General features: G+C 44.5%; 2 protein-coding genes across 4 annotated transcripts; one reads left to right on the forward strand and one right to left on the reverse strand.

Annotated features, from left to right (window-relative positions):
- The first annotated feature begins 1,255 nt into the window (after positions 1–1,255).
- Positions 1,256–6,973, forward strand: dnd1 (DND microRNA-mediated repression inhibitor 1). Of its 3 annotated transcripts, none has more exons than XM_060063882.1 (5): positions 1,256–1,338; positions 1,626–1,731; positions 4,438–4,763; positions 5,828–5,960; positions 6,165–6,973. In XM_060063882.1, the coding sequence occupies exons 2-5, from the start codon at positions 1,626–1,628 to the stop codon at positions 6,662–6,664; spliced, it is 1,065 nt and encodes a 354-aa protein (XP_059919865.1). In that variant the 5' UTR covers positions 1,256–1,338; the 3' UTR covers positions 6,665–6,973. The 3 variants fall into 3 exon arrangements, with proteins under 3 accessions (XP_059919865.1, XP_059919866.1, XP_059919864.1); XM_060063883.1 differs by lacking the exon at positions 1,256–1,338 and adding an exon at positions 1,349–1,494; XM_060063881.1 differs by lacking the exon at positions 1,256–1,338 and having other exon boundaries at positions 1,605–1,731.
- A 9,344-nt stretch (positions 6,974–16,317) lies between these two features.
- LOC132466631 (uncharacterized) lies at positions 16,318–20,560 on the reverse strand. The gene is made up of 5 exons (XM_060063933.1): positions 20,418–20,560; positions 19,582–19,881; positions 18,796–19,053; positions 17,077–17,181; positions 16,318–16,989 (listed from the first exon to the last, which is right to left on the reverse strand). The coding sequence occupies exons 1-5, from the start codon at positions 20,464–20,466 to the stop codon at positions 16,772–16,774; spliced, it is 930 nt and encodes a 309-aa protein (XP_059919916.1). The 5' UTR covers positions 20,467–20,560; the 3' UTR covers positions 16,318–16,771.
- Positions 20,561–21,882: the final 1,322 nt, after the last annotated feature.

The following is a 21,882-nucleotide window of genomic DNA, read 5'->3' on the forward strand; positions in this document are numbered from 1 at the left end:
CCACTAAGTAACTAACGATTATCGTAGTCGTAATATTGTAATATCCTACAGGTGAAAGGTGTTCCCAAGGGTTCTCGTTTCGAGATTAACGCATCCGTAGGCGGCACTAAAGTCTGGCATCTTCAATTGTCAGCAATTTCCTGTAGAATTCATAATGTAAGACAAACAAACCCGATTGGAAATCATGTGCAACTTCAGTGTAATCATGTTCAACTTAAATTATATTGATTATTATAGCAATTCTGCCTCTCCCATCGATGTAAAATTACTGGGTAGCTAGTAGCCTACCCGTGATACACAACTAAACTGCACGATTAAGTCGTTTTTCAAAGAGAAAAGTTACAATTTAAACATGTTCAAGCATCCAGAATTATAACCACGTTAATAACGTTTTTAAGAAACCAAACCGTTTGTAAATCCGTCAAGATTTCAGCGAGATAAGAGTATTAGCGTTTGTGCAGATCACAGACTTACGTCCGCTACAATGGATTCCACCGGAAAGCTTTACTGTGGTAAGATGGCGGCCCAGAGTGACGTTCTAGACGCCGCCGTAGGGCATCTAGTATATATCCATGATCAGTACCGCTCTAAAAAGCAATCTGGTGCTCCGAAGTTCTCTGTTATGACGGTGAGGAGGTTCTGTGTGGAGCACAACCTTCGAAGAAGAAATCTAGTTTCCGATTTAGTTTCAGATCGTCCACTCGCAGACTACGGCTCCCACGGAAAACAATAATGCTGGCCATTGTAGAATGCGAGAGACTCGATTTAACGTTTGAAACGTCTTTATATGTATTTTAATCCGCGAGCCCTTTCCTTCTTCTTCTTCTTCTTCTTCTTCTTGGGGTTTTACGGCGGTTGGCATCCACAACTTGGTGCATTACCGCCCTCTTCTGATCCTGTTAATGAATCAAAACAAAAATATCCAAACAATCACTCATTCACACCTTCTTTCTACTCTATATCCTATCATATAACCCAGTTTCTCTCAAAGCGAGCCCTTTCCCGGCATTCATTGCGGTTTTATCAAAATATCACGCAAACAAAACAAGCAACTGGATTATTCAGTTTCTATTTTTATTTTAAAAACAAAAAAATACCGTTTAGTTGTAGGCTAGATTACTTTAGCCATTTTCAGCTTCAAAACCAAAAAAAAAAAAAAAAAACGAATCTGTTAATGTTTTTTTCTGATTTTCTTTTAAATCGGAATATTCAAAGAACGAACCATACATGGATTTTTCCTGCCCCCTAAAACTGACAAATGAGGTGTCGCATTAGCGGGAAGTCAATTAGGCCTACGCGGGCGTCGTGGATTTGATTCTTTCGCTCCCGCAGATTAAGGTAATACCATTCGGTTTCCTCACTTTAGCATTGCTTTTTTTATTGATTTTTAACCAAAAACGAGCGTAAATCAAAACTAAGTGGAAGGTCGAGGCCCTGAACGAAACTCACCTCGACTTTCTTGTAGCTTCGCTTCGACATGGATTTGGTTGTCCTGTAAGCGCCGCTATTTTGTTTAAATTCATGCATGCTGTTTGTTTGTGAAATAGAGTGCGCGGGTGTTTGTCCAACAAAGGGGTTATTATCGATCCCCTTGGTAAACAAGGATGTTGCGAAACTGTGTCCAGATGGTAAACCCTGCTCGGCTGCAGGCCTTGGAAGCATGGCGAAACGAGAACCATATCAGCCTCTCCCAAGTGAACGGGCAGAGGAGGTACGGCGGACCCCCTGACGGTGAGCCAAAGCTTAACTTTTGTTTACATGGATGGAACATTGTGTATGGAGGACCACAAGTGTCACGTAAATAGCAATAAAGAAATACAAAGTAATTTATTATTTGATATTTTAATGGGCAATAAAAAGAGGAATTATAATTTTCTTTTACAAATGAAATATTAATCCATCAATAAGTAGCTCATTAAATGAATTCATTAATGAATTCATAAATAAATGATGCAATTAAAAATATATATTTGAAAATGCAGTTTAAAAAGGGAAATAAATAACTGGATTAACAAATTGGATGTTGTGTTTAGGCGCCAAGAAGACCCTTTTAAGAAGATAAGTTATTTGCCAGCTGCATTTAAAGTGTTTAGGCGGGTGCGGCTCTCTAGCCAATCAGAGAGCTTGTTACATCCCATGGCAAACTCGAAAAGCTAATAAGAAAAGGAAAAGCAGCGGGGAAATGCAAATGTCAAGGAAATCGCCGTTTTAAATGTCTGATTAAAATCTGTATTCTTAATCCAATTTGTGAATCCAGTTCTTTCTCTCTTTTTAAACTGCATTTTCAATTATATTTTTAAATTGCATCATTTATTTATGAATTCTTTAATGAATTTGGCCCGCTCGTGACCCGCCTCCGTAACATTGTATCACTTTCTACCGGACGGGTGCTGGTCACGTGGGAGGGGTCACAAGTTCACTTGTTACTTTTTTGCCAATGAGCGCGTGTTCAGAGGGACATGCGGTTGAACGATCGACATTCAGTGGCTGTGTCTCAATGCAGGGGACGCATCATTCGAAGGGTGCATTCGAAGGGCGATTGTGTCACTGCGACGCGTCCCATCGCGGGGCTGTCCCATTTCGAAGGCTCCTTCAAATGCGGCCGACAAATGCAGCCTTCTTTTCCCGGATTTGAAAGATAAACCCGATGTATCCTTCACGGCCCAACGTATCCCAAGATTTATTGCGCGTTAGATTTTTTTCAGAAAGTCAGAGAGCGGAAGCGGCAGTTGCAGCAAATTACATAGGCTATTCAATGACAACGGTATAATTTTTTTTTATATTAAAATAAAGTTGGGACTATTTAAAAGTTTTAACTTTATTGTCAAAGTTCAATTTCATTAACACGAACAATATAACATTAAACTAATTAACGTTATATTTTATATAATTATTATATAACAGAATTGATCCCCGGGGGGAAATTATTTGGTTCCAGGTGCTCCGTAGTCTCGCAAAGCCAGACCAAACTACAGCAAGTAGAATGGTCTGGAGCCACGCAACCTCGAGCCGTCTATCCGTGGGGAAACTGGGCGGGCCTGTTTTTATTTCTTTAAAGGCACCCAGTGCAACTTTCGAGGCTTAAAAATAAACATTCAATTTCTCGTCTTTTTTACACGTAGTAAGTTTCAATAACTCCATACCATTACATGCCGACATTCAAGCAGCAAAGATGAGACGTCGTTGTGATGAGACAAGATGAGACATCGATAACAACAACAATGCCGCCATTTTCTTTATTTTTTGTAACCTACAATAAATAAAGCAGGCTTCCAGTCAATGGAAAAATGGCTTCTCCCCACCGGCGATTGTTGTTGTTTACGATTTTCTATCAGTTCTCACCACACAACGACGTCTCATCTTTGCTCCTTGAATGTCGATATGTAATGGTATGGAGTTATTGAAACTTACTATGTGTAAAAAAGACTAGAAATTGAATGTTTATTTTTCATTGAATGTTTACATAAAGTTGCACTGGGTGCCTTTAAACCAATCACAATCGTCTAGGGCGGGGCTAAGCCCGGGAAGCAGCAGCGGTGTCCATGCAAAATAGAACATCTTTCTTCCTCAGCAAATGCTGTAAGCAAATCTTTTGCAGTTCTTTGCAATTTTCGACGGAAAGAGCCAAGCATGCCAACTTTACAGCGCCGTCAAAGTCCTCTTCAAAACTCGCCATGCTGCCTAGTTTCCGAGTTTGAGGGGGAGCACAATACGGGAACGCCAGCAACCGGAAGGGGAGGAGTCGCGGCCAAATCCGACGCTAGGCAATAGACGCTGTCCACTTCCGTTCAGCCAGACTAGGTGCTCCGTAACAATATAAATTACAAGCATAGAAATTGATCACGTTCCAGGCACGTGATGAGGGAGGTGGGGGGGGGTGGTGGTGGCGGTGGGGGGGGGTGGCAGCGGTGGGTTTGGTGGAGACGTAGACGTAGGGTTTGGTGTGTCGTCAGCGTAGCGGCTAAAATGGACCCCATGGTGACAGAGGAGTGTGCCCAGCGGGCCAGACGCTGTCACCGAGTGTGAGTGGAGAGTTGACGGAGAAGATGGCGTTGACTTAGTTTAAAAGTTGATACCGTTTATACTCGGTAATACCGGTGTTGACACAAGTGTATTACTCGGTGTGAAATTGTCCACACCGCGGCAACCCTAATTGTACATAACGAACTCTGTAGGTGGCGAAGAAGTAAAAGCCGCTCACGTTTTGACCCGCACACTTTTTCCATCTAGATTCCACTTGGGTTTTGCATTGTCGGTGCCGTTGAAGTAGTAAATTATTATAAATGCTACTTTAACGGCACCGCAGAGTAGCATTTATAATCGTTTTACTACTTGAAGAAATCTTGCAGGAAGCTATAAAAGGCATGGGGAATGTTTGTTTCGTGCTTCCGGCCCTGCCCTTCCCGCACTGACCCCTTATACCCCCTCAATGCGCAGGGTGGGAAGGGCCGGCCCCGGGCGACGGCTGTGAGGTGTTCATCAGCCAGTTGCCCGAGGATGTGTTTGAGGACCTTCTGATCCCCCTGTTCAGTTCCGTCGGCCGGCTCTGGGAGTTCCGCCTCATGATGAACTTCAGCGGCTGGAACCGCGGCTTTGCCTACGCCACGTACGGGAGCGCCGGCGAGGCCGCCGCCGCAGTGCGCCGGCTGCACGGCCATCGGCTGGGGCCCGCCAGGCAGCTCGGCGTCTGCCTTAGCACCCAGAAGAAGCAGCTGTGTGTGGGAGAGCTGCCCGTCACCAGCGAACAGCCGTACGTGCTACAGGTAGGTCTAGGGCATGGTTTCTCAACGGGGGCGGTACCGCCCCCTGGGGGGCTTTCGCACAACCTAGGGGGGGCGCTGGGAACGTGATTCCATTTTTTTGGGGGGATTTTAAACTTTCATTGTTTTATTTTTTTGGGGTGAAAAAATAGGCTACCAGAAAATAAATAGCCTATTTTCATTTATTGGTTTCTAACCCCTCTACCGTCTCAGCTACTTTTTACTGTCTTTGCGCAGTGGAACAGTGATGATACAGCGCGGTTCGGTCCTGCACACGCCCGGACTCCCGTTACGGTATCGTCATGATCTCTATAGTAACGCTGACAAACATAACCCAAGTTCGCGGGTTAACAGTTCAATCCAACCATTTCTTCCTCAACTCTTCTTTCTTGGCGAATAGATCTCGCTCTCTCTCTCACTCGCTCGCTCGCTCATTTTTTTTTATGGGGGGGGGGGGGGGGGTTTGCTCAAAAAAGGTTGAGAACCACTGGTCTAGGGGAACGACCCATTGGCGCGTTTCCACCGAGTGGTGTGGTACGATTAAGTACGGCTCGCATATCCTCCGCCGACGGTACCCTTACGGTAGGGCGGGGTTTGAGCCGGACGGCGACAGCCGCGGCAGCTAAGAGAGCATCGTGACGTCATAGAGGCCCCGCGCAGTGTGGCCTGCTAATATACGGAAGGCCTCTTAAAAGGAGGATACCATCACGAGCCATCGCATGCAAACTTCTGATTGGCTGACGTGGTTTACAATAGGTCAGCTGGTGATTGAACAGTGATGTGATGCCTCTCCTGGGAGGGTTGGAACCACAGGGGGATTTGATTTGTAATGCAACACAACGTGTACTGAACCCATAGGAAGACTCTTCTCACATTGGTGACTATATGCTATATTTGATATTGTATGCAATATTTACTGAAAAGATTAAATTGTTCCTAGTTCTAAAATGCCACATTTGTTATTGGTCATTATGCTGCATATTCGGACCAAGGATTTAGTCATTCCATCTGTGTTGCGTGACTCGGTGTCGTGCAGCGGCTCAGTGTTCACGTCGCTTCTCCACCAGGTGCTGAGGGCGCTGAGCGGCGGCGTGGAGAGCGTGTCCCTGAAGTCGGGGAAGGACATCAAGGGCGTGTCTGCTTTGGTGGTCTATGAATCCCACCATGCCGCCGCCATGGCCAAGAAGGTGATCAGAGAAGGTGCGTAGCCCGGCGGGTCAACCCTGTGTTCCAGAGGGTAACAGTGTTCTAATATTGGAACATTATCGTTGTCATTTATCAGTCAAATGGTTCGCCTGTATGCGGTACATTAAACCCCTATTTATGCCCTAGGCACATGCCTAGAGCCTGAATAAGTGGACAAGATGTACAGCGTCCTTTCTCAACATGCAATGTCCTTTCCAGGTTTCAAGAAGCATTGCTCCCTGACGGTCTCCGTCAGGTGGCACTATTCCTCGACCAAGGTCAGGAGACCCCTCCCGCATGGAGAGGGGCCCCCGCGCTCTCAGAACCCCCGCCTTCAGCCCCCCCGCCTTCAGCCCCCCCTACCAACCACCGAGACCTTCAACAAGGCCCCGGGGGCCCCTGGCCCTCTACCCCCCCGTCCCGCCCCGTCCTGGTCGTCCCCGCTCCCCCAGAAGCCGTGCCTCGTCGCGCTGCTCCAGCGGACGTGCGGCACCAGGCTGGACTTTAACCTGGAGTGTACCACCTCGGGGCCGTGGCACGTCTGCGTGTCCTACAGCGTGCAGCTGCCCCACCTGCCCCAGCCCTTGAAGGGCTGGCTGACGGTCCGGAGGGGGGTCACCCACGAGGACACGTGGCGGGAGGTGAACCAGTTGGTGGCCGGGCGGGCCCTTGCGGCCCTCTGGCCGGGCACGGAGGGCGTGCCGAAACAGGCTTGGTGAACGCGCCCAACGGGACGTGTTCAACACTTATCTTGACCATCGCAGGGCGTTCCCCTTTTTATTTATGTTCGAAGAAAAAAATGCTTTGGTTTTATGTTGTGCATGTTTTTATTGGTGTTGAACGTTGCATGCTTTATGTTTGTACCTAATTTTAATCTAAATAAGATGCTGCTTGTCATTGTAGAAGAGTATGCAGTGTGGAGTTTTGCAGAGCTCTATTGGGAGGTTTGATATGAACGACGTTGGTTCTGCACCTTGGTGTGGACATGTTGGTTTGATCTTGAATGATTAAATGTCTTACCTACCATCCTTGGTGTTGCACTGCTAGTCACTTTGTATTTTATTTACATAAAAACATACGATAAAAGGGAAACGCACACAACCACGGACGGAGTGCCGGACTTGGGGTGATCGGGCCTTCTCAGTTGCTGCCCCCACCCTTTGGAATTCACTCCCCTCCCACATCAAAGTCTCTCCAACCCTCTCTTCTTTCAAATCTGCACTCAAAACATACCTCTTTACACTAGCCTTCCCCACCTAACTCCCACCTTATTCGTCATGTTTAACCTCTGTTTTTCTTTTATTCCTAGTCTGTCTTGCATAGTTTTGATAGGGCAATATACAAAGCGTCTAATGCCGCTTTTCCACCACACATGTAGCTCGACTCGACACGACTCGACGCGACACGACTCGACACGGTAGCAGCACGGGTGCTTTTCCACCGCAAATAGTACCTCCTGGACGTGGGCGGGGTCGGCTGCGCGAAAGGGCCGTGACGTATTTGTGTACGCGACGCAAACAACACATACGCAACCCACACATGGACAGAACCCACATAACAACAATGGAGGACATCGATCGCATTACTATTATTAGCTGGCATGTTGAAGAAGTTGGAGAAGTGGAACATGTTGGCTGCGGCGCTGCTATGGATGTTACCAGCATGGTTGCCATGTCGCTCTCGTGACTTCGTCACACTCTCTGGCCAATCAGTCGCCGGCCGTCTGCCGACGTCACCTTTTAGCATCGGCTCAGCTCGCTTGGAACCTAGAGCGAGTAGGTACTAGAAAAAGCAGCCACTTCAGGTACCAGATACCATGGTACCGCGGTGGAAACGCAAAAAATGCGAGCTGAGTCGAGTCGTGTCGAGTCGTGTCGAGCTGGTACCATGCAGTGGAAAAGCGGCATTAGAGTACCATATAGAGTGGCGAAGTCACGCCCCTTCCGGTAGGGCTCATGGGACCTATGAGATCGAAAAATATGAATGGGTGTCAATGGAGAGAAAATAATTATTTTCTGGTCCCAGTCTTTATATGCCCTGGATTACACATATGTTGTTTGTGGATTTAAATGATAATTTTTCATGCAAAGAAAACTAAAAATGTTCGTGAAGAAGTTTGATAATTTTAGGTTTTATGTGAGGCCGCTTTGTGAACTACAGCTCTTCGCTGCTCTCGACGCATATGATATACGTCACCACACCCGCCCTTGGAACTCGGCACAGAGATGGCGATCTCTCTGCCCCACTTCACCGCTTTTTCCAAGGGGAGGATAAAAGCATCGAAAGAGGTGAAAACCATTATAAGTCGGGGCACGTGCAGAGTTTCAGTTATGCCGATGGGAAGATTGTCGGTCTTCTCCACGCCAGTCACAGGGAGCGTGACGTGACATACGAGCCGTGTAGTCTTTCTCCTTGTGTTTTCTCTACAGCCTTTATCTGAACAATTGCACAATAAACGGTCGAACTCTTTGCATGAAAAATTATCCTTTAAATCCACAAACAACATGTGTAATCCAGGGCATATAAAGACCGGGACCAGAAAATAATTATTTTCTCTCCATTGACACCCATTCATATTTTTCGATCTCATAGGTCCCATGAGCCCTACCGGAAGGGGCGTGACTTCGCCACTCTATTAAGTGCTATATAATTTTCTATTATTGTTATCATCCGTGTCGTGCGATTCCGAGTCAAAGGGGCGGCAGGTCGAATCCACACAAGGTAGCTCCTGTTGGCCGGCATTAAATAAAGATTTTGGGGCGAAAAAAAGATCGTCCTGGCGGCCTTGAACTGACTCAACAGCGCCACACGCTGTTGTGTACTGTAAATCGCAGGACATTTGTTTGTCACGTGACTTTTGGCACTCATTTTCCGCCTTGCTGATCCACACGCAAATGCCTTCAGATCCACACACAACTTTCAGTTTTCCGTAGAATTGTTTTATGTACTTGAAGGAACCAGCGAGACGTTCTCCCAGCATTTGGTGAAATTGTTACGCAGCCTATATTAATCTTTATTATCTGAATGGAAAATGCAATATTTTGGGACAGATGCACTATTAAACGTTTTTTTAATGACATTTCTAGCGAGAAATATACTTTTTCCTTGCATAATCTTCAGTAGGCCTAAGTGAATGTGTATGATCTTTATTAATCTTTATCTGAATGGGAAATGCAATATTTTAGGACCGATTCACCATTAAACGTGTTTCTGATGAAGTTTCTAGTGAGAAATATACTTTTTACTTGCATAATCTTCAGTCAGTGATTGGGTCTGATCTTTAGTTTTATAGTTGTTAGGACGATTTTATCGGCTCGCTCGCATGTTTCAACGACGTCAGGTTGCGATCCGCTGCTTTCGCTAAACTAGCAGCTCATCTGTTTCCTGCGGTTGTGTTATTAAACCGTTACTTCAGGCCCGGATTAACCCCTTAGGGTGCCCTAGGGTGACTTCACATGAAGTGCCCCTGTGTCCGTCAGCTTTACACAAAAAAAATGAAATTCACTATGGCATAAAGGCCACAGATTTACAAGAAAGTAAACAGACTCACCACACATACTACATAAAAATTTAGATCCAACCAAAAATCCTGAAACTGACTTACACTGATGCTCAAATCAGAATGCAACCCCCATCACCATACAACGTAATGATGAATATGAATATTTCCATCATAAATGACCAGAGGAAATGCAAAACCATAAACCCAATAACAACTGTTGCACACACATAAGAATAAGAAACTGTTTTTTTTTATCAGCAGTAATACACCGCCTACTGAAATGAACAGTGCAATCCCCACACCTTTGTGACGTCACAGCAGCAGATAGCGCAACACAACCCCAGCGTCAAATGGCAGCAAAAAAGCAGATAGAAATAATGGTAAATAGGCCTTACCTTTATAACTTCTTTCTCACTTTCCTGCTGGCAAAGTCGTTCAGCAGATCCTCAAAGTCCGTTTGTTTAACCAGTTCCGATTCAATGGCCATCAGGGAGAGGGCAGACAGACGCTTCTGTCCCATGGTTGTCCTTAGTTCGTTTTTAACCCTTTTTAGTTGAGAGAAGGATCTCTCTCCCTCACAGTTAGTAACTGGCAGGGTTAGACACTGTCCGTCCACACCAGAAGCGAATTGAGCGACCAAATCGCCGGAAGTCATTCACTTTCTATGGGCAAGAGCGACCAAAGCGACCAAAGCGACCAACGCTACCAGCGGCCAAAGTTGAGCGACCAGAGCGTCAAAAAAAAGTTGAAAACGTTTTAACTTTATGCAAATGACTATGATGCGCTTCAGCGGCCAAACACTGACAGCCAATCGGAATGTAGACGCTCTTCGCTTGCGTGGATCCCAGGGAACACCGGCAGGCACTTTGGTTCCTACCTACCTTTATTCACTCACTGAAAAAAATGTCGGCTGAAGTATTAATCGCGGCTGTAACTGGGCACCCGGTGTTGTACGAACCAACCCTTCTTCAGATCAGAGATCGAAACACCATAGTGGTTTGGATACCAAGTGATGATAAGCGGGAGTATTTATACATCTAGAACGTTCGTATTTAAGCGGGAATCATTTTCATTTGCTTTCCATGCCACCAATCTAACCAACCAATCGCGTGTAGCATGCTTTAAACAAAACCCAAAAAGTTTTTGAAATCGTCACATAAACAAACTAATCGACAAGACGAGGGATAAATGACAATATATCTCTTGTCTTTTATCCCTCTATTCCCCACTATTCACGGAGCCTGAGGTGAATAATTCTTAATTAAATAGTCTAGATAGATATATATAGCCTAGTCAAGTCTTTATTAATACCAAACGACACAAATCGTCGGGAATCCATTTAGGTGGTTCGGCCCACACAGGACATAGCCTACAAGACCACACAGAACAAGTCTGACTGGACATACACACAATACATCACATTAAAAATAGACACGCGTTGATAGATAGATAGATAGATATGTTCCATTATTTGCTTTGCGGAGCCAACCAGTCCTGTGCTCGTATGCAAATTAGCCATGTGCGCCAATGTCTATTTGTTTTGAGTGCGACGAATGAGTGCAGATGCAGATCAGTGAAACATATTTTAACTAGCCTACTACAGCACGCAGGGTTTTTTGTTCTCGGTTGTAATTAGCCTACATTTTAGGAGTTTTTTTATATTGGGGGGAATCACTGTTGTCGAAGCACTTTATCCAACAAGCAAAACCGTCTCGGCAATATGGCCAAAGTGTATGGGAGTTCACTCTTTGATATGGCTGTCTGTACTAAAAGCAGATGGCTCCTTTAAATGCGTCTGCATAATTGAATTGTACGTAATGAGCGACTTGAGCGACCAAAGCGAACAGAAATATTCGCAGCGAAACTTTGTGAGCCTGGTGTGGACGTACGGTTAAGTGCAACGAACACGCCGGGGAAAGTTGTCTGTTTTTTTCTGAATTTTATTTATTTTATTTGAAGCATCTCCTCAGGTGAACGGGTTGCCTCCTCCCGCACAAAGTTTTTGAACTGAAGTAGTTCATCGCTAAAGCTGTTGTCAAGATCGTCTGGATATGTGGAGGAGAGCGCAGCTGCACGTTTACGCACACTGGCCCTCATTTATCAAACGAGCGTACGACAGATGAATGGCTCTTGAGTCGTTTTCGTCTCCCAAGGCATCTCCTGATGGAGCTATGCAATGCTTTGGAGCCACAGTTAAGGCAAGAAACTAGGCGATCAAACGCAATACCTGTGCAGGTTTGCTCTACCTTGGGATTTTTGGCCACCGGGATCTTGCAGCGGGAGATCGGGGACAGGTCTGCCATTTCCCAGCCAAGTATTAGCCGAACCATGCCAGCAGTTTTGGCAGCTATAATGTCCCTCTCCGAACGTTATATTAAATTCCCATATAATAACGATCAGCAAACTGGAATCAAACGGGATTTGTATGCTATTGCTAGGTTTCCAAATGTGATTGGTGCGGTTGATTGTACCCATGTGCGTATGAACCATATATTAATGATTACGCGTACATCAACCGCAAAAGCTACCATTCAGTTAATGTTCCGATTATTTGCGATGCCAGAATGTCAATCCTGAACATGGTAGCCCGATGGCCTGGGGGCACGCACGATTCTTTTATTTTCCAAAATAGCAACGTTGGGCATCGTCTACATCAGGGCGCACTACATGGTCAGAGTCATCTCGGGGAGTTACGCTGCAGTCGCACTGCACCGGCCTCCTCCCGTTTCTTGCTTGGCCGGCTTCACAGCCGCAACACGATTTTTTTGGTGCTGAGCTTCATGTCGGACCATTTCTTCTTCACCTTATTCGGAATTAAATAACTTTAACGGAATGCAAACAATAGCATATATGTGAAATGTTTTAAGCTGGATAACAGAAGTTGTACATTTAATTTATTATTTAATTAATTTAATTAACAAACCTCTTCCGTAGCCCGACGAACATTGGAAACACTATTCACTGCAACAGTTATTTCCTTCCATATAGCATTATTTTGCTGGCCTTTAATGCCAGCTATAGGCCATTAAAGGCCAGCTATATACCAAATAAAACCAGACGGTTCGCATCCACCAGTGACCCGAGCGTCTCCATTTTGGTCTCGGAAAAATACCTCTATTTTACCGTTGGACGTTTCTCCATGTCGTAAAAGTTAGGGGCGAGACTTCTGAAGACGTGCTTTTATATGGGCGTGTTACGTATCGATCTCAGCCGCCGTATTTATCAACACCAAGATCCTTCGTACGCTGGGATTGGTGTGATACGAAGGTTTCGTAAATCTCACGTGGGTCCTATCGTAAGATGAATCATGCGTTCAGATTTGCGCTCATTTCTACGTTCGTTTGATAAATGAGGGCCACTATCACTGTCAATGTCCGTATCGAACAACACACCAAACAGGCCGTTTAGCTCCCTGTATGCGTCAGTGCGCTTCGCTAGACATGACAGCAACCTGTCAATGATCACAGTGTAGCATTCCACTTTGAACTGATCACTCCCGGTAAGCACTGTATCATTCTCCGTTGACTCATCTGCGAACGCTTTTCTCTTTCTCCCCCGCTGCGTCTCATGGTGATCTCTCCGGTCCATTTTTGAATTTTTTGTTTACATATAATTCCGCGCCACTGCCGCTGCGTTATTATGGACTCGTCCATGATGGGGGGAGGGGGGCCCTACACCCAAATAACAGTTATTTTTTTTATTAATAATCCTATCAGTGGATCATTTTGTATGTTTTTTTTTATCTCTACTAGTATATTATGCCGATATAAAATATTTAAAATATAACAAAAATAGGTTAAGGCTTTAGTCATTGTCCTGATCATTTGGTGCCCCCCATTGGCTCAATTTGGCTGGTGCCCCAGGGCACTCGCCCGACTGTATATATGGATAATCCGGCCTTGCGTTACTTTATGTAACTTTTAATGATATCATCTTGTTGGAAACACGTATATCTACGACAGAGTATAGGGCCACACATGAATAATTTTTTTATTTTTGCCGTGACGAGATTAAAGGCACCCAGTGCAACTTTCGAGGCTTAAAAATAAACATTCAATTTCTAGTTTTTACACGTAGTAAGTTTCAATAACTCCATACCATTACATACCGACATTCAAGCAGCAAAGATGAGACGTCGTTGTGTGGTGAGAACTGATAGAAAATCGATAACAACAATGCCGCCATTTTCTTTATTTTTTGTAACCTACAATAAATAAAGCAGGCTTCCAGTCAATGGAAAAATGGCTTCTCCCCACCGGCGATTGTTGTTGTTTACGATTTTCTATCAGTTCTCACCACACAACGACGTCTCATCTTTGCTCCTTGAATGTCGATATGTAATGGTATGGAGTTATTGAAACTTACTAAGTGTAAAAAAGACTAGAAATTGAATGTTTATTTTTCATTGAATGTTTACATAAAGTTGCACTGGGTGCCTTTAAAGTTGACACGTCGACTAGTAAATTAACACGTCTGTTCAGGTCCTCCTCCTGAACAGACGATTTTATCCGCCCAACTTTTTCAGCGTCCTTACACACACTGTGGCTCTGCGCTAAAACAGCGAGGATCTCTTTATTGTTGAACCCGATTCTGAAATACAATTTTACCAAATTATCCACACAAGCGGATTGGATTCAGTGCAGGCCCTGCGGAGCGGTTGCTATCTCTCCCAACTAATTTCAACTGTATCCTTGACGTTTCGAGTTTAATGTCGACTTTAAAGTCGACAAATCAAGATCAAAGTCAACATAATATTTCAACTTTATTCTCGACATTTCGAGTTTAATCTCGACATGTCGAGATTAGAGTCGACATGACATTTCAACTTTATTGTCGACATTTCGAGTTTAATGTCGACGTGTTGACTTTAAAGTCGACGTGTCGATTTTAAAAAAAAATAAAAAAAAATATTTTTTCTTAATGTGTGGCCCTAATACTCCGTCGTATATATCTGAGAGCCAACCCAGTCGCCAAAAGCATACGTTGACTGTGTACGTTTTCGCATTTCAACATATAATATCGTGTTATAAGCCTACCTACAGTATACGCGCGTAGCGCTGTGGAGGCGCCTGAAGAAAGCACAACCAATGAGGCTATACAATACATAAATTCAGATCTGGATCCATGGCCAAAAGACTTGTTTGCCCCGCCCCCCCCCTTTTAATACATACTATGGCCTAATAAATAATAAATTCATGCATTATCATTCAACTTGAATGATAGTGTGAGTGCACCCTATTAGGGTGCACTCACACTAGGCCATCTGGCCGTGGCCGTGTGGCCGTTTTCACACCTAACCGTGCTCAAATGGCCCCATTGTCTTCTCTGGCCTGCACTCACACTAGGCCATCTGGCCGTGGCCGTTGCAGCTGTGGCCTGGCCACGGAAGGCTCTTGTACATACGTCATCACGTCGTAACACGTCATCACCAAGCGTCCGCTGCATGGACCATAATAGCATAATAACAGTTGAACCGCTTGACGCGATGTTTACCGTTTAATGGGAAAGAAGGCTCGTTGTCTTTATTATGTCCGTGGTCGTCGCATGGACTACACATCATCCAGCTCAGGTTGCGTAGCCGTGCGTGTGCGCGTGTCGGCTCATTAGCATCTGTACCGTAGCGGCCCATGCCGTAGCAGCACACCTCTCCCAAGTGGCCAAATTGGCCCGGCCTGGCCAGACTGGCCACACTCACACTGGCAGATTTGATGGCCAGATGGCCTAGTGTGAGTGCACCCTAAGAAGCACACGCCAGCTTCGGCTCGGCGCGATTTACACGGCCATCCTACGCGAGGAGAGGTTGTCCGCCACGGAACTCAGCGCTGGGTTGTAACCCGCCGCATTTTATTCGAACCTGTTTAGAGAGAACATATTTTGTGTTGTACAACCAGAATTAAACTAATCAGCTTTGCAACCAGTAAACCACGGATTGAGTGGTCTTTGTTTAACTTAGGCAGGCCCAGCAGTGGTCCCGCTCTCCTACACTCCGATCCGAGAAAAACTAGACGACAGTAGGCCTATTCGGCAAATTGAACCGTCGGCCTAATGCGCCTCCTTTTTGAAGAGTCGGACAAACGGCCCTTCGGGCCAATGGGTTCCTGAGTTTGCTTCCTATTTTTGCCTAGTGTACACCCCTACTGTCCACAAGCAACCCCCCCCTCCCCCTCCCCATATGGATATGGAGATTGGTTGGCACTTCCCAGTGGTATATATAATTAATTGTGGGTCTCTGGGAAGAAGCCGAAGCCGGCCCTAACCATAACCTGAAACCTCAGACCCCCCCCCCCCTCCCTGCCCTCGGGGTCCGACCGGGCCAAGTTTCGGTGCGGGGGTCCCAGTTAGGCCCTAGAATAAGGTATTAAGAATTTCACCAAATGCTGGGAGAACGTCTCGCCCCCTGTTGGTGCTATTCCTCCATTCATTTAGATGAGCGGAAGAAAGCGTCTTCTCCTCACGCTTTGGTCATGCAAAGCGTGGCACTGAACACGCCTTGTGAGGTAGACCAACATATCTATTTCCCGCTTTTGCGTGATACCGGGTTGAACATTTACACTAGAGCCTTATCTAGAAATATGAAGACTCAAACCTAAAATCTATTTTTTTGTTGTAAATTATCTCCTCGGTATGGTAAGATGTCAACTGGATTTTGAAACAGTAAAACAAGGGTAAAATGAATAAAAGTGCCATTAAAGTGTGTGTGTGTGTGTGTGTGTGTGTGTGTGTGTGTGTGTGTGTGTGTGTGTGTGTGTGTGTGTGTGTGTGTGTGTGTGTGTGTGTGTGTTTATAGCCTACCGTGTGTAAGTGCTTCAATTTACATGTCTGGAACCTTAAGAATGTTTATAGAACACAAAAGATGAAGTAGGCCTACTCTTTAAAAAAATAGTATATTTCATACAGACATGCATCCAAGCCAGTTACACATACATAATAGTGTAAAAAATAATGAAATAAAGTTACACATTCAGTATAGTATAAAAAAAATAGTAGTTATATGTTAAGAGTTACACATGCAAAATACTGCTTTCAGAGATCAAGCTATCACAATTATTTGATTGGATCGGTTTCTATCCTTGACCCAGGAAGCCACCTTGGACAACAACAGAGGAAAAAATAGATACTATTAATAATAAAAATAAGAGTTGAGATTTGACTACTACACGGTTTAAACTACATGTAAACGGCTTTATGAACATAAATATGAACATAACCACGGCCGAATAAACATTCACATTTTCAAACGAAGTGGCCTTTGAGATGCAGAGAGAGAAGTGTCCCTGGCAGGTCTAATGTCAGTGGGCTGATGGCTCTCTGGCTAAAGCGCTGTCTACGCGTCCTTCTGGGTGGTGACAGCTCTCAGGGCCTCGTCCTCCGGGGCTGAGCGCGCACTAGCTCGCCCACATTGGTCTCCCGCGTCCGCCTGGGGCCTGGAGCCACCCTGACCGCCCCGTACTCCACCTCCCCCTCCCCCTGACCTCCCGGTCGCCCCGGAGACGTTAACGTACGGCACATCATCATCTACCGCCATGGAGGACAGCGCGATGTCTGAACAAACAGAACATTAGAAAATGAGAAAACAGCACGGGAAGTAAAGCTTGTGTTGAACAGTTGACCCAAAGAGACACTTGGTACCTCGAGGGCTGGAGGTTTTCTTCTTCTTTAGTGCCCAGTAGACTCCCAATGCTGCTAGGAGCAGCAGCACCACCGTCAGAGGACGAACGATGAACGGGATGAGCCCTGGGACTAAGGAAAGTATGGCACAGAGGACAAACATTTATGAATACATGGATATCATATATGCATACATAAATATATAGATCTACTTTCCATTCATATTGACGCCCAGAGGCGGAGTGGCCGTCGGGACGATCGGGAGATTTCCCGGTCGGCCGGCCAGCCAGCGAGTTCAGGTGGACCGGCCCACAATTGTGTAGCAGCCTGCGAAGTCAGTTGGACCGGCCCACAGTTGCGGCCGCGAGGCGTCTGCAAGCCGGCCCTGAGCATAATTTATTCCCCGCCAAGACGCCGTGAAAATCCCCGAAATAAACAATATATGAATCAAGAACATACAACCAATATTTATACCACTTGCTTACTCTCTATGTCTCATTCATGTTTTTTTTTTTTTTTTACTTCATTTAATTCTTCATTATTCAGGCGTTACAGAACTTTCATGGCCATGAATAAATAATACGAACTACAGTTTACTTTAATATGTTTGTTCTTGAATTGACGTAATGGAGCAAAGACTCCTGGGATTGGGAAATGCGTTTATCCAATAAACAGCTTGCAGGTCAAGTCCATTTTCGGAAATGTAGGGGGATAGCCCTAAAGACGCGTCAGACAGAGAAGGCGAGCAAGTTCGTGGTTGCTTGCTTTTGCTTGTTGTGGCACTCATGGAAGGCAAGAAGAGAAAAGAGAAAGGAGGGGCTGAAAAGGCCAGAATAAAGAAGAAGCGGATGCTGGAGGGGGATGCATCTAATAAGTGCTGAAATCAGGCATTAAAGAGTTGTGCAGGTGAATTAGCCAGAGCTCCACCATTGACGTTATTGCTAGGCGGGAGCTAGCACAAGCTGCTAGTCAAATGTGTATGTGCTGGCTGGTATATTTCAGACGAATTAATGACTTAACTGATCTTTCTCTTTTAATGGATGGAGAATACGTTAACAGATTTGGAACATGTAGTAGTAGTCGTCTAGTCGTGTCAACACGTTACACCGGTATTACCGAGCATAAATGGTATAAACTTTGAAACTAGGTCACTCCGTCAACTCTCCTCTCACACTAGGTGACAGCGTCTTATAACGTTCTATATTATATAATAGTATAATATAATTGTATAGATAATATCACGGCCAAAAGCTCTGCGCCTCCGGATGGCTGTGGTGCGGGGAGCACTACGGCCATCCGGAGTGCTTTTGTTTACCGGCGTTGCTATGGTTACTGGTCTTGTAAGGAAGTGCGCCAATTCTCGGAGCGCCAATTCTCTTCCGCACAGAGCAGAACTGTGACCTATTTTACCCATTTTTAATTTCTTAATTATAATTATATCATTAATTTTTACCAATTTTTTTTTTATTACTGAAAAAATATATAAATAAGGGGGGTGGGGGGGTGGGGCCGGACCGGGGAGGATTCTCCCGGTGGCTATTAGTGCCCCACTCCGCCCCTGTTGACGCCTATAGCTTCCGACTGGCTGAAAAAGGTATCGTTGTCTCTGTGCACCCATTAGATGCGCAGTTCACATAAATGAACCCGATGAGAGACAATGATGATCGGTCACGTGACGAATCAAATGCTACTGAATCCAAGCTCCATTTACTAATTTCCGTCGTTGTGTTTGTCACTCACCGACACACACAGACAAGGGGATGTTAGCCGCGGCGTGGCTCACGATGTTGCGGACCGAGCAGGTGAGCAGTCCCGACCGGCCCGGCTCCAGAGTGACGTCACTAGCGCTACCGGGTCCGGAGGGGAGACGCGGGTCGTTCAGCGGGAGTCCGTCTAGACTCCAGCTGTAGTGGAGTCCCCCCCCCCCGGCAGAGCAGGACACCCTCTGCTGTCCCCGGGACAGACACTCCCGGGACAGGAGGGGAGAGGAGACCGGGGCTAAGGGAAACCGACTGAGGAGGTGAGTCACAGTTTGACTGAACAGAAACCTTCTGTTATTAACTCATATAAACGTAACTTCATACAATTATAATTAGAAGCATCCACCTCTTGTACCTGCCTGCTCCATACTCCCAGACTAACTAGTATTTAGCCTACTGTACGTAACATATTTAATGCCGACATACACAAATTGGGCAGAAGCAGAATAAACAGAATTTTCTTCACCCTAAGCACTTCAAAAGTAAAGTAGAGCAAAACGGCATGAATATATATATATATATATATATATATATATATATATAAATATGTGTGTGTGACATTAACAATAATATTAACATGGAGCCTGAGAGCCAACAGTGTTTCTATAAGAGCTATGAAGTCAGAGGTTAATGTTTAAAGTATCCTTTATGACCTTGATGAATCCTTAATGATGATGAGAGGGAAACAGCAGCTAAACCGGCTGTTTCCATCTCATCTGTAACCCTGGTTAAATAACTACTACTGAAATAAGACATAGTTACTCACCTTCAATAGTTAAATAACATTTTGTAAATGCTACTTGCATTCCAGTTGTGTTATGTACTTCCATTGAGTATGTACCATTGTCTGTCCTGTCGATGTCCTTTATAGTAAATATTCCAGTACTGACATTAAATGAACATCGAATGTTGCATTCTGATAAAATCGTGACATTGTTCTTCTTCAGTCTGAAGGTATCATCTTGTGAGGTCTGAGTAGGCATCTGGACCTTCACAGTTCCTCCCAGAGAGCCAAAGCACGGGGTCGTGATGTCTGGCTGTGTGGCGTCGCAGAAGGTCGTCACACCTGGAGGTTTACAGAGGAGAATAAAACCATACAGGAGATACATCTCACTGCCCACCACTCACTATTACTGTAATAACTGTCTTATTACGGTAAGAGGGGTGGACATTTTGAACACAATGGGTGTCATTGCAGAGAGGGACATTATACTCATAGATGTTGAAGGTTCAAACATTTAATATTTCATTACATTTTGGATTTGATTTACATTATTTCCCTATTATTGTCATGAAAATACCCTACTCTACCCTGAATGCACTCGATAATATGTGGTAATACTTTTGTGTTTTGCAATAACAAAGGAGAAGTTACATTGTGGGGAAGTCAAAAAGCAAAAGGCAGAGTAATGATTAATGATATTAAACAATACATGTTCAATTTATCCAGAATTAATGCGGGATAAAAGTTAAATTAGTTTAACCCATTAAATGGTGAAAAGCAACAACTTATGTTTAAACCTATAACTTAAAACTATAGCTGACTAAATGAGATAAAATGCATAAAGATTTAAAACAGTTGTTATTCCATAAAAGTCTCACCATCAGCCACACCGATTAGTAACAGCAGCACAGCCCCCATGTTGAGCATCTCGACCTCAGCGTGGTCTCAGTGGAGTCCAGGACTGCAGTCTGTTCACAGGAACACACAACCCAGCCTATATGAGTGATACATATCATCGCAAAAGTGGAAGTTGAGCAATGAGCAGGGCCAATACCTTATTAGGATGAAAACGATAAACAGTACTGGGTGACTGGGCATCTTCAAAGATCCCATAATAATCTCATAATCCTTAAAATCAATAATTATTAATAGAAAGAAATTAGGAAATCAATCATGAATTCATGTTAATATTCTCCCAATAAACCCGACTGAGTTGGTGAAATTATTTAATTTGTTCTCAGTAATGAGAGATGACGGGTTTGGAACAAAAGCTAAATTGAAGTCTACCGTTATGAAAGCTTTGGTAAGACAGTGAGGAGGGCAGGATGTTGGAGTCCAAGCCCAAAGGTTCAGGTCCAAACACCACTGCAAGAAGCCCTACCTCCCTACTTATTAATATGACTCAGGAAAAAGTATTAGACTAAGTCACTTTAGAGGACAGTGTTTACTAAATGACTGAACTGAAGGTTAAACCTTGATGTCTCTGTTGTACTGTCAATGAGAAGCAATCGGTTTCATTCTTTGCGTGTGGAGCCTTGCTCTTGAGTCTAGTGGTTAGGGTTTGTGTTATCAGGGCAATCTGAGCCATAAGGGGGAAGTTAGAGACGGCACAGAAGCAAAAATAGCATGTTTGCCTCATCACTTTGGCCCCCATGAAACGGCCTTGACTCTATCTGCAGAGGTGTCAGCACTTGAACCATTTGAGTCAAAAATAATGAGGATGGTTCTATTCTCTTTTAAGTCAAGAAGGTACATTATCCACAAGATTGTCTCTTTTCTTTAACATTTTGGAACATTTCCTGGTTAAGCTATGTTTTAGTGCTATGTTGTAACATAAGTCTTGTTTCAACATCAAAACATTCATTCAATTTATGTTTTATATTGTCCCCGATTTAAAATCAATAGTTATCATTTCTTATGTTTCATGATTTTTCCCTTTACTAGGAAAATTATTCTGGACTAGAACTACAATTTGGACCAAAAATGCATTGGCGGAGGTTAGCCTCTATGGGGCAGTATTGCATTGTAAATGTATCATGGTTACATTTTGTATTGCAATCTATTAAAATTTCAACCCGGTATCACGCCAAAGCGTGAAATAGATACGTTGGTCGACCTCGCTAGACGTGTTCAGTGTCAAGCTTTGCCTGACCAAAGCGTGAGGAGTAGACGCTTTCTTCCGCTCATCTAAATGAATGGAGGTAGGCTATAGCACTTGTGTGGACGCTACCACATTAATTGGTCAATAAACGAGCTACTTAAGTTATTTGGTTCAGAAAAATAACTTTGTTTATCGTTTTACGGGTAGCTAGAGAGTAGCCTACTCACTCACCTTAGCTTTGA

Source organism: Gadus macrocephalus, chromosome 10 (assembly GCF_031168955.1).
Source record: "Gadus macrocephalus chromosome 10, ASM3116895v1".
In the NCBI taxonomy this organism is placed as follows: Eukaryota; Metazoa; Chordata; class Actinopteri; order Gadiformes; family Gadidae; genus Gadus; species Gadus macrocephalus.

What these genes read in the sequence shown, in the direction of transcription:
- dnd1 (XM_060063881.1), top strand. Translation starts at nt 1,605, where the DNA reads ATGTTGCGAAACTGTGTCCAGATGGTAAACCCTGCTCGGCTGCAGGCC. An exon ending in AACAGCCGTACGTGCTACAG is followed by an intron (nt 4,764 to 5,827) that starts GTAGGTCTAGGG and finishes CTTCTCCACCAG; the next exon opens with GTGCTGAGGGCGCTGAGCGG. An exon ending in CAAGAAGGTGATCAGAGAAG is followed by an intron (nt 5,961 to 6,164) that starts GTGCGTAGCCCG and finishes TGTCCTTTCCAG; the next exon opens with GTTTCAAGAAGCATTGCTCC.
- LOC132466631 (XM_060063933.1), bottom strand. Translation starts at nt 20,466, where the DNA reads ATGCTCAACATGGGGGCTGTGCTGCTGTTACTAATCGGTGTGGCTGAT. An exon ending in ATGTTATTTAACTATTGAAG is followed by an intron (nt 19,054 to 19,581) that starts GTGAGTAACTAT and finishes GGTTTCCCTTAG; the next exon opens with CCCCGGTCTCCTCTCCCCTC. An exon ending in CCCCTTGTCTGTGTGTGTCG is followed by an intron (nt 17,182 to 18,795) that starts GTGAGTGACAAA and finishes CCTTAGTCCCAG; the next exon opens with GGCTCATCCCGTTCATCGTT.